Genomic DNA, 12,878 nt, shown 5'->3' on the forward strand with positions numbered 1-12,878 from the left:
GTAGTCTTTCAATTTTGGAGGGAGTCACATCCGTTAAATAGGAAGGGGTGGGCAAATTTACATAGGAGGGGGAAAGGGGGCGCCCAATTTTAGTCCTGCCTAGGGCAGCACAAAACCAAAATACACCAGGAGGTGCAGCATATGAAACAGATTCCATATGAAACATGCAATTCCATATCAGAGATATGGAATTGCATGTTGCTGAAGGTGAACTTCCACTTTTCAAGGGCCAGGACACTTTCTTCTTCAAAGCTCAACACTTGCATCTCGTTTATATGAAAATACTGACTTTCTGAATGTTGATATTTAGGCAATACCCCCAACTAGGGTTGAGCGGACACCTAGATGTCCGTGTTCGACGGGTTCGGCCGAACTTTAAAAAAAAGTCCGGGTCCGTGTCCCGGACTTTTACCGAACTTTTCCCGGACACCGAACCCCATTGAAGTCAATGGGGACCCGAACTTTAAGGCACTAAAATGGCTCTAAAACACCAAAGGAAAGGGCTAGAGTGCTGCAAATGGCAGCAAAACGTAATTAAGAGCATGGCAAGTGCTCTGCAAACAAATGTGGATAGGGAAATAACTTAAAACAACAAAAAAAAACAGAAAAATAAAACAATGTTCTTCTTCATCTCTGAAGGACGAGGCCCATATGGAGTAGGAGGGAGGTTGAGGTGGTGGTGGATGTGGCGGTGACATAGGCGTGCGCACAGGGTGTGCTGGGTGTGCCTGGGCACACCCTAATCACCTAGGGCACATAGCATTGCCAGTGAGGAGATGGGAAAGATCTCCCTGGGACCTGCTCTGCTCTATTTCTCCTTGCCTACAGGTACATGGCCCCGATACATTACTCTCCCTGCTGGCAAACACATGCATGTGTATTTCAACTTTGGGGTGCACACCTTAATGCAATAGGCTGCGCACACCTATGGGCGGTGTAGGTGGAAGCGGCGGTGGAGGAGGACCAGGGCCGGATTAACAGCATCATGGGCTTGGTGCTGAGGATTTTGAAGGGCCTTAAGGGCCGTGCCTTGCCATGCACCCAGAGGAGGAAGGGTGCAGCCATGCATGCCTAATTCAACATGGGATGCTGTCTCTGAAGCCCATAAACACATCCATGCATCGCCAACTGTCCCTCCTTGTCCGGCCTTCACGCTGTGTGGGGAGGTTCTGAGGGTGCTGCCTGGGGAAGCGAGCATAGAAGCCAGACTTCTGTGTTTACAAGTGACAGAAGAGCGGTAACAGTGAATATGGCCAACCCGGGGCCTATATAAAAGGTAGGGGCCTGGAGCTGCAGCTCCAATAGCCCCTACATTAATCTGGCCCTGAGGAGGAGGACGAGGTAGCCAACACTGCTTCTTTTCAAAAATTTTAAATGAGGGTACACCCCAAAAGAGTGAGAAAGAGCAAAAATGGAACAATGGGTGGGTAAGGTCGGTATCCATTGCTATTCTGCATAAGGTACGGAAAAGTCCCGTGGGATCCATGCCTGGTTCATTTTAATGAACGTGAGCTTGTCCACATTGTCTCTGGACAGGCGGCTGCGCTTGTCTGTTATAACGCCCCCAGCCGTGCTAAATACCCGTTCAGATAATACACTGGCTGCAGGGCACGCCAGCACCTCCAAGGCGTAAAGGGCAAGCTCAGGCCATGTGCCCAATTTGGAGACCCAGAAGTTGAAGGGGGCAGACCCGTCATTCACTACATGTAGGCGTGTGCACACATACTGCTCCACCATGTTGGTAAAATGCTGCCTCCTGCTAAGACGTTCCATCTGAGCTGCTGGTGCTGCTGTTTGTTGTGGCGTGCTGACAAAGCTTTTCCACATTTCGGCCATGCTAACCCTGCCTTCTGAGGTGCTGGCGGTGCCCTGGTTGCGTTGGCGACCTCCTCCTCCTCCTCCTCTGCCTTGTGCTTCCACTGTGGCCCCGCTGTCAGATGGGAATGCCAGCAGCATGGCGTCTACCAGCGTGCGCTTGTACTCGCGCATCTTGCGATCGCGCTCCAGTGAGTGAATTAAGGACGGTACGTTGTCCTTGTAACGGGGATCCAGCAGCGTGGCCACCCAGTAATCAGCACAAGTTAGAATGTGGGCAACTCGGCGGTCGTTGTGGAGACACTGCAGCATGTAATCGCTCATGTGTGCCAGGCTGCCCAGAGGCAACGAAAGGCTGTCCTCTGTGGGAGGTGTATCGTCCGTGTCCTCTGTATCCCCCCAGCCACGCACCAGTGATGGCCATGAGCTGGCCTGGGTGCCACCCTGCTGTGAACATGGTTCCATCTCCTCCTCCAGCTCCTCCTCCTCCTCATCCTCCTCATCCTCCAGAACTGTGCCCCTGCTGGACAATTGCGTCCCTGGCGTTTGCGTGTGCAGGAACCCACCCTCGGAGCCCCTTGCGAATGACTGCCCTGAAAGCCTTGGAAATGTTACCTCTTCATCCTCCTCCTCCTCCTCATCCTGTGCCACATCCTCTTCCATCATCGCCCGAATTGTTTTTTCAAGGAGGCATAGAAGTGGGATAGTTAAGCTGAGAACGGCGTCATTGCCACTGGCCATGTTGGTGGAGTACTCAAAACAGCGCAACAAGGCACACAGGTCTCGCATGGAGGCCCAGTTAAATTAAATAGCGGAATAGAAAATATGATCCAAAAAAAGTGTATGTATATCACACGTACACAACCACACTAGGCCCCAATTACTATTGTTTGTACCCCTAAAAGGCTAGATGAGGAGTAGGGGGGGTATGGAACAGGCAGCACCCTCAAACCTTCAGAAGTATGAGATGAACCCCAACAACTTGGAAAGGTGGATCTCTCTCACACGTACCAACACAGACTATCCCCCAATTTAACTGATCCCCAAAGGTTTTTGATTAAATAGCGGAATAGAAAATATGATCCAAAAAAAGTGTATGTATATCACACGTACACAACCACACTGGGCCCCAATTACTATTGTTTGTACCCCTAAAAGGCTAGATGAGGAGTAGGGGGAGTATGGAACAGGCAGCACCCTCAAACCTTCAGAAGTATGAGATGAACCCCAACAACTTGGAAAGGTGGATCTCTCTCACACGTACCAACACAGACTATCCCCCAATTTAACTGATCCCCAAAGGTTTTTGATTAAATAGCGGAATAGAAAATATGATCCAAAAAAAGTGTATGTATATCACACGTACACAACCACACTAGGCCCCAATTACTATTGTTTGTACCCCTAAAAGGCTAGATGAGGAGTAGGGGGGGTATGGAACAGGCAGCACCCTCAAACCTTCAGAAGTATGAGATGAACCCCAACAACTTGGAAAGGTGGATCTCTCTCACACGTACCAACACAGACTATCCCCCAATTTAACTGATCCCCAAAGGTTTTTGATTAAATAGCGGAATAGAAAATATGATCCAAAAAAAGTGTATGTATATCACACGTACACAACCACACTGGGCCCCAATTACTATTGTTTGTACCCCTAAAAGGCTAGATGAGGAGTAGGGGGAGTATGGAACAGGCAGCACCCTCAAACCTTCAGAAGTATGAGATGAACCCCAACAACTTGGAAAGGTGGATCTCTCTCACACGTACCAACACAGACTATCCCCCAATTTAACTGATCCCCAAAGGTTTTTGATTAAATAGCGGAATAGAAAATATGATCCAAAAAAAGTGTATGTATATCACACGTACACAACCACACTAGGCCCCAATTACTATTGTTTGTACCCCTAAAAGGCTAGATGAGGAGTAGGGGGGGTATGGAACAGGCAGCACCCTCAAACCTTCAGAAGTATGAGATGAACCCCAACAACTTGGAAAGGTGGATCTCTCTCACACGTACCAACACAGACTATCCCCCAATTTAACTGATCCCCAAAGGTTTTTGATTAAATAGCGGAATAGAAAATATGATCCAAAAAAAGTGTATGTATATCACACGTACACAACCACACTGGGCCCCAATTACTATTGTTTGTACCCCTAAAAGGCTAGATGAGGAGTAGGGGGAGTATGGAACAGGCAGCACCCTCAAACCTTCAGAAGTATGAGATGAACCCCAAAAACTTGGAAAGGTGGATCTCTCTCACACGTACCAACACAGACTATCCCCCAATTTAACTGATCCCCAAAGGTTTTTGATTAAATAGCGGAATAGAAAATATGATCCAAAAAAAGTGTATGTATATCACACGTACACAACCACACTAGGCCCCAATTACTATTGTTTGTACCCCTAAAAGGCTAGATGAGGAGTAGGGGGAGTATGGAACAGGCAGCACCCTCAAATCTTCAGAAGTATGAGATTGTGTTCACTGTACCCCACAAAGATTGAGTTCACTGCACCCCACAATGATTGTGTTCACTGCACCCCACAAAGATTGTGTTCACTGCACCTCACAAAGATTGTGTTCACTGTACCCCCCAAAGATTGTGTTCACTGCACCCCACAAAGATTCTGTTCACTGTACCCCACAAAGATTGTGTTCACTGCACCCTAAAAGGATGTTGTTCACTGCACCCCACAAAGATTGTGTTCACTGCACCCTAAAAGGATGTTGTTCACTGCACCCCAAAAAGATTGTGTTCACTGTACCCCCCCAAAGATTGTGTTCACTGCACCCCACAAAGATTGTGTTCACTGCACCCCAAAAAGATTGTGTTCACTGTACCCCCCAAAGATTGTGTTCACTGCACCCCAAAAAGATTGTGTTCACTGTACCCCCCAAAGATTGTGTTCACTGCACCCCACAAAGATTCTGTTCACTGTACCCCACAAAGATTGTGTTCACTGCACCCCAAAAAGATTGTGTTCACTGTACCCCCCCAAAGATTGTGTTCACTGCACCCCACAAAGATTCTGTTCACTGCACCCCACAAAGGATTTTGTTCACTGCACCCCAAAAAGATTGTGTTCACTGCACCCCAAAAAGGATTTTGATCACTGCACCCCAAAAAGGATGTTGTTCACTGCACCCCAAAAATGATTTTGTTCACTCCACCCCAAAAAGATTGTGTTCACTGCACCCCACAAAGATTGTGTTCACTGCACCCCAAAAAGATTGTGTTCACTGTACCCCCCAAAGATTGTGTTCACTGCACCCCACAAAGATTCTGTTCACTGTACCCCACAAAGATTGTGTTCACTGCACCCCAAAAAGATTGTGTTCACTGCACCCCAAAAAGGATGTTGTTCACTGCACCCCAAAAAGGATGTTGTTCACTCCACCCCAAAAAGATTGTGTTCACTGCACCCCACAAAGATTGTGTTCACTGCACCCCAAAAAGATTGTGTTCACTGCACCCCAAAAATGATTTTGTTCACTGCACCCCAAAAAGGATTTTGTTCACTGCACCCCAAAAAGGATGTTGTTCACTCCACCCCAAAAAGATTGTGTTCACTGCACCCCAAAAAGATTGTGTTCACTGCACCCCACAAAGGATTTTGTTCACTGCACCCCAAAAAGATTGTGTTCACTGCACCCCAAAAAGGATGTTGTTCACTGCACCCCAAAAAGGATTTTGTTCACTGCACCCCAAAAAGATTGTGTTCACTGCACCCCACAACGGATTTTGTTCACTGCACCCCACAAAGATTGTGTTCACTGCACACCAAAAAGGATTGTGTTCACTGCACCCCAAAAAGATTTTGTTCACTGCAGCCCAAAAAGATTGTGTTCACTGCAGCCCAAAAAGATTGTGTTCACTGCAGCTCACACACAGAAAAATGGATGTGGATCACTGACACCTGCCTATCTCCAATCCCACACCACACAGCAATATCGATTGTAGTTTGTAGAACACAGTTTCCCTAAAATTCAGCAGACTCTGTCCCTAACAGGATTGAGAAGAGATCGTAGATCAGGATTGAGTGCAGATTCACCCCACCCCCCACACAGCAATATCGATTGTAGTTTGTAGAAGACACTGACCCTATAATTCAGCAGACTCTATCCCTAAAATGCCTACAACTCGCCCTGCCTAAACACTCCGACCTGTCCCTCAATTCTATCCGGACACAAATGGTTTTTTCCTGCCTATCTTTCCCTAATCAGCAGCCAGCACATTGATGTGTGCTCTGTCCCTTAGCTAAGCAGCAGAATGACGCTGCTGCGGCGGCTGCCTCGAACTTATAAAGACTTGGTCACATGCTTCAGACGGCCAATCACAGCTACTAAGACATTTGCAGGCATGGCTGGGATGGCTTAAGGCACACCAGTTAAACGATTGTTGATTGGCTGTTGAAAGCCCGCCATGAAAAGAGCGCTAAAGCATGCAAAACCCGGAAATAAAACGACCGAACACGGATTTTTACCCGAACATACAGTAAAGTGTCCGTGTCCGTGTTCGGGTAAAAAAAATCCAATTATTCGGTACGAACACGAATAATACAGTCCGTGTTCGCTCAACACTACCCCCAACCCCCATACTTTCTTTCCTTATTTATTGTAGTCAGAATTTTCCTCCTTTTTCAAATACTGTCTATTACAGGCTTTCCCTATCTGCTATGCTCAAAAAGACCTTTGTTTACATTGAGTCCTCCTTTCTACTCATTTAGACATTCTATATGGAGATTTACAGCTGAACTCCATGCACAAAAAATGTACTTACTGCATATACACTCGCCGGCCACTTTACTAAATACGCCTTACTAGTACCGGGTTGGACCCACTTTTGCTTTCAGAACTGCCTTAGTTCTTCGTGGCATAGATTTAAGAGGGTGTTGGAAACATTCCTCAGAAATTTTGGTCCATAGTGACATGATACCATCACTCAGTTGCTGCAGATCCATGATGCCAATCTCCCGTTCCACCCAATCTCAAAGGTGCTCTATTGGATGAGATGTGGTGAGTGTGGAGGCCATTGGAGTACAGTGACTGGATCTGGTGAGTGTGGAGGCCATTGGAGTACAGTGACTGGATCTGGTGAGTGTGGAGGCCATTGGAGTACAGTGACTGGATCTGGTGAGTGTGGAGGCCATTGTAGTACAGTGACCTCATTGTCACGGTGAAGAAACCAGTGGTGAGATGATTGGAGCTTTGTGACATGGTGCATTATCCTGCTGGAAGGAGCCATCAGAAGATGGGGACACTGTAGTCATAAAGTGATGGACATGGTCAGCAACAATACTCAGGTAGGACGTGGGGTTTACATGATGCTTAATTGGTACTAAGGGGCCAAGAAAATATCCCCCCTACTATTACACCACCACCAACCTGAACCGGTGATACAAGGCAGGATGGATCCATTTTTCATGTTGTGTACAGCAAATTCTGACCCTGCCATCTGAATGTTGCAGCTGAAATTGAGACTCATCAGACCAGAAAAGTTTTTCCAATCTTCTATTGTCCAATTTTGGTGATTCTGTGTGAATTGTAGCCTCAGCTTCCTGTTCTTAGCTGACAGGAGTGGCACTCGGTGTGGTCTTCTGCTGCTTCAAGGTTCTTTGGTATTCTGCATACCTTGGTTGTAACGAGTGGTTATTTGAGTTACCGTTGCCTTTCTATCATCTCAAACCAGTCTACCCATTCTCCTCTGACATCACCAAGGCATTTTCTGCCACACATCTGCCGCTCCCTGGATATTTTCTCTTTTCCGGACCATTCTCTGTAAACCTGAGAGATGGTTGTGTGTGACAATCCCAGTAGATCAGCAGTTTTTGAAATACTCAGACCAGCCCGTCTGTCACCAACAACTATGCCACATTCAAAGTCACTAAATCCCATTTTTTCCCAATTCTGATGCTTGGTTTGAAATTCAGCAAATCGTCTTCACCGTGTCTAGATGCCTAAATGCACTGAGTTGCTGCCATGGGATTGGCTGATTATCAATTTCTGTTACTGAGCACTTGAACTGGTGTACTGTACCTAATAACGTGGTCGGTGAGTGTATATTCTTAAATATCACAGAATGCCAAATTCTACTTTGTGTGTACGGTATGCCTTTTATAGACTTAGATACTTAGTGAACACAGCGGTGACATCATTATTGTGCTGTATATAGCCTAAGCATAAGACAGAGCTGTGGGAGGGACCTAACAGGTTGCACCCACTTTACGGTGCCTGCAGAAAACTGCAGGAGGGGGCGGAGACAAGACCCGTCACCCTGCATGGGGAGAGAGAGCACCAGTGAGCGGTCTTTATTACAGGAAAAGTCTCACACTGGATTACTGCACAGATCTGGAGGAAATATACAAAGCGCACCAAGATTCAAGGAAGAATACACATGACATTTTAGACATTATTTGTTTAGTCCCAGTTTCCACTTCAATTGGAGACAGGCAGTCTGAATGGAAATAGATGCTTCTGTATTCTCAATTTAGAAAACCTATGATGGCCTGGGAATGTGTCATAGGTATACTTTGTATCAATATATACTGTATATAAAACATTATAACATCACATTAAAAATCTATAATCTTGAAAAGAAAAATGACCTACCACCTTTACAGGGATCCCATGGCAAAATCCACAAGAAAAAAAAAAAATGGAAACTGCACCAATAAAGTGGATTAAGACATCACCCTCAAATCATCCAACAGTTACTGTCAATCCAGTTATAGCATTCCATATAATACCCAATTCTTGTTCTTGCTCACTAGGAATGGCACATTAATTGGGAGTTTGGGGGAAGATAAGAGATATGACTTCAATTTCCAACAAGTCAGAGATTTCCCAGGAGTTATCACCATACAAATGGTACGTTGGGTGACTTTATACCATAAATCTGGGTCTTGTGAAAAGGGGCATCATGTTGTAAGAGGTATTAGCAATGTTATTTATGTATTTATTGATATATATACAGCTGTACTCATAAGTTTACATACCCTGGCAAACTTTATGATTTCTTGGCCATTTTTCCGAGAATATGAATGATAACACAAAAACTTTTCTTTCACTCATGGTTAATGTTTGGCTGAAGCCATTATCAATCAGCTCTGGTATTAAGAACTGGGATATGTAAACTTTTGATCAGGGTCATTTAGGTAGTTTCTGTTGTCATTATGCTTTAAAAAAGAAAAAAATATATATATACTGTATATATAGACAGTATCTCACAAAAGTGAGTACACCCCTCACATTTTTGTAAATAGTTTATTATATCTTTTCATGTGACAACACTGAAGAAATTACACTTTGCTACAATGTAAAGCAGTGAGTGTGTATACAGCTTGTATAACAGTGTACATTTGCTGTCCCCTCAAAATAACTCAACACACAGCCATTAATGTCTAAACCGCTGGCAACAAAAGTGAGTACACCCCTGCGTTAAAATGTCCAAATTGGGCCCAATTAGCCATTTTCCCTCTCCGGTGTCATGTGACTCGTTAGTGCTACAAGTCTCAAGTGTGAATGGGGAGGAGGTGTGTTCAATTTGTTGTTATCACTCTCACTCTCTCATACTGGTCGCTGGAAGTTCCACATGGCACCACATGGCAAAGAACTCTCTGAGGATCTGGAAAAAAGAAGTGTTGCTCTACATAAAGATGGCCTAGGCTATTAAAAGATTGCCAATACCCTGAAACTGAGCTGCAGCACGGTGGCCAAGACCATACAGTGGTTTACCAGGACAGGTCCACTTAGAACAGGCCTCGTCATGGTCGAAGCAGAGCATGCTCCCCTCTCTTCAGAGACTGGGTCGCAGGGCAGCATTCCAACATGATATCGACTCCAAACACACTTCCAAGACGATCACTGCCTTGCTAAAGAAGCTGAGGGTAAAGGTGATGGACTGGCCAAGCATGTCTCCAGACCTGAACCCTATTGAGCTACTGTGGGGCATCCTCAAATGGTAGGTGAAGGAGCGCAAGGTCTCTAACATGCACCAGCTTCGTGATGTCGTCTTGGAGGAGTGGAAGAGGACTCCAGTGGCAACTCGTGAAGCTCTGGTGAACTCCATGCTCAAGCGGGTTAAGGCAGTGCTGGAAAATAATGGTGGCCACACAAAATATTGACACTTTGGGCCCAATTTGGACATTTTAACCTAGAGGGGTACTCACTTTTGTTGCCAGCGGTTTAGACATTAATGGCTGTGTGTTGAGTTGTTATTTGAGGGGACAGCAAATTTACACTGTTATACAAGCTGTACACTCACTACTTTACATTGTAGCAAAGTGTTATTTCTTATATATACACACACACACATATATATATATATATATATATATATACATATAATGCATCCAGGCAGAGATCTAATTTTGTCATTCTCTCTACCTGCAGGGAGATCAGATTATGGTGGAATGTTCATCCAGCACCCCAGACAGAGAAGGTGTCACCTTTGTAAGTTTCAGTCTTTGCCTAATTCATTGTTACATAGAGGCAGAATTCTGCTTACCTTATTTTTTTAAAACAAATTAAATATATATATATAGATGTGAATACCCTCGGATGTCAGTCTTGACAAAAAAGTAACCAATAAGCGCTTGATGATTATACATAGGACATCAATATATGTATAAATTGATGAGTGAGAAAGATGTACTATAAATTACAAAAGTCCATCAAACAGTTCCAGAGGGATGACAAATCACCACGGCGTGAAGAGATAATTGAGAAAAAAAACTTCCACCACACCACGTGACGCCCTAGGCAGTCAACACTCACCAAAAGGCTGAGATTAATATGCCTTAAAAAGGAGACCGCAGACTCAGGATCGCTCCACTGAATACCATACATCGGCAGATGTTCATGAGTCTCACTCTGGGGACTATACCCAATGATAACTGCAGTACTTCCAACAGCATCACATGTGTGTATAAAAGGAAAAGGCTCATAGGGCAGTAGTCCAATATAAAGAATTTATTGACTAAAATAAGCCCATCCCCATCACATTACACTCACATGTCATAAATAATAATAAAGGCATTCAAACGAATGGAGATGACCGAACACTGGGCGGCCAAGATCTCACCAATACCGCTCCGTCCCCAGCCGTGAATCCTTGGATAGGACCGTGACTGCTGCGCTCGGAGATGTTCAGACAACTACGTTACCCGGTGTTCCGTGAGAATTACCTACCCGTGAGAAAAACCTACCCCTCGTCACTTCCGGTGCTCGGCAGTGTATGTAACGCAGCGGTTACATTAAAACAGCTGTGCTGAAATACGAGTTATCTCCGCTCCTGTGCCTGCCACTTCCCTGATCTCAGATAGTAAATATAAAAGCGGCGGCGGGTGTATGAAGATATATCACGGAGCCGAGAGTCGCTTTTATATTTACTTGCCGAGAGCAGGGAAGTGACAGCCACAGGAGCGGAGATGACTCCTATTGCCGCACAGCTGTTTTATGTACCCGCCGCCTCGGTAGGTTTTTTTCACGGTACACCGTGATCGTTTCATACTAGTGCGCATGCGCACTAGTAAGCTCCTCAGTTCTTCCATTAGGTATCCGCGGCACTGAGCATGCGCACTGATGCGCTGCTCAGCTGTTCCTGGCCGGAAGTGACGAGGGTAGGTAATTCTCACGGGGTAGGTAATTCTCACGTTACACCGGCTCCGCTCTATCCTCACTCAGAGATGCTCGGATAACTTCATAACTTCCGTCCGTGTTCGGCGGTTACGGGAAGAGCATCTCTGAGTGAGGATAGATTCTCAATTATCTCTTCACGCCATGGTGATTGGTCATCCCTCTGGAACTGTTTGATGGACTTTTGTAATTTATAGTACATCTTTCTCACTCATCAATTTATACATATATCGATGTCCTATGTATAATCATCAAGCGCTGCTTATGTGGTTACTTTTTTGTCAAGACTGACAACCGAGGGTATTCACATCTATATATATCATTTTTGTTTCATTAAGGCAGCAGCTACCTACTATCTATACTAATTTGTAATGTTTATGGTTTTAGTGGTCATATTGCACACTCCATTAATAGCGCAGGGCGATTGAGAAATATAGTCCTTTGGTCCATTAATCTCATTCCTCGTTTTCAAATTAAATATATATTTCAGTTTAAACAGTTATAATGTTTTTTTTTTTTTTTTTCTAGGTTTATGAGATTGGTAAATCATTGCATTGTTTTTATGTAGATTTTACATAGCGTCCCAACTTTTTTGGAGTGAGGGTTGTAAATGGACTGTCCATTTACATCCAGCCACCTCTGATCCGTCAAGTTTAGGTCCAAAAGGATGCAGTCCTTTTCCGTTTTTTTTTTTTTTTTTCTGGACCTGGACAGGTTTGGAGGTAGGTGGAAGTAATTGGACATACTGTAAGTCTGTTTACATCTACCTGACGATAGGGTTGTATGGAGTCTATATCAAGCAAAAGGACAGCCGACAACTTTTTAAATCTTCCAATTCTTTATTGTTATGCCTCAGTGAGTAAAAAAGACAAGGTGGCTTACGCGTTTCGGCAATTAGCCTTGATCACAGCACAAAGAACATATGAAAAAACATATATATATATATATATATATATATATATATATATATATATATATACATATATATATATATACATACACATATAATAGGAGACTCCACCCCACACCAATAAATTAGTGATTAAATTAAGCGCTGTGCTGATCAAAAGGTTCAACAGATGTTCCAAAATTTGTAGGAGGGAAGTGGTCTTCAATGTGTGTTAGTTAAAACAGATGACAGCCATAACAGGACATATAGTACGTTGAAATACATAAAACATACATGAACGCAGGTCATATATTAATTAACTTAAGGAAAAGATCCACATCATAACGATGATTCATTCCTAAAGGCATCCTTGTTTGGAGGTTAAATATCCACCATACCTCCCGAGACAGGAGCTTACGGTGGATATCACCCCCTCGAGAGGATGTAGAGGGTTGTATGGAGCTTCTAAAAAACCGACAGGCAGACATAATCGGAATGCCTGTGTAAAAGGGCCTCTAAGAAGCATT

The 12,878-nt window shown here is 44.4% G+C and overlaps 1 protein-coding gene across 1 annotated transcript in view; it reads left to right on the forward strand.

Moving 5' to 3' along the window:
* Nucleotides 1–12,878, forward strand: part of LOC309564854 (putative DBH-like monooxygenase protein 2) — a gene marked incomplete at its 5' end in the record, with an annotated part of 111,182 nt that overhangs the window by 74,631 nt on the left and 23,673 nt on the right. The window contains 2 exons of the mRNA XM_082269539.1: nt 8,597–8,693; nt 10,218–10,277. Of these exons, the coding sequence (XP_082125665.1) occupies nt 8,597–8,693; nt 10,218–10,277 (157 nt within the window). The remainder of the gene's footprint in view (nt 1–8,596; nt 8,694–10,217; nt 10,278–12,878) is intronic.

Source organism: Pelophylax lessonae, assembly GCF_965119305.1.
Source record: "Pelophylax lessonae genome assembly, chromosome: 9".
Classification (NCBI taxonomy): Eukaryota; Metazoa; Chordata; class Amphibia; order Anura; family Ranidae; genus Pelophylax; species Pelophylax lessonae.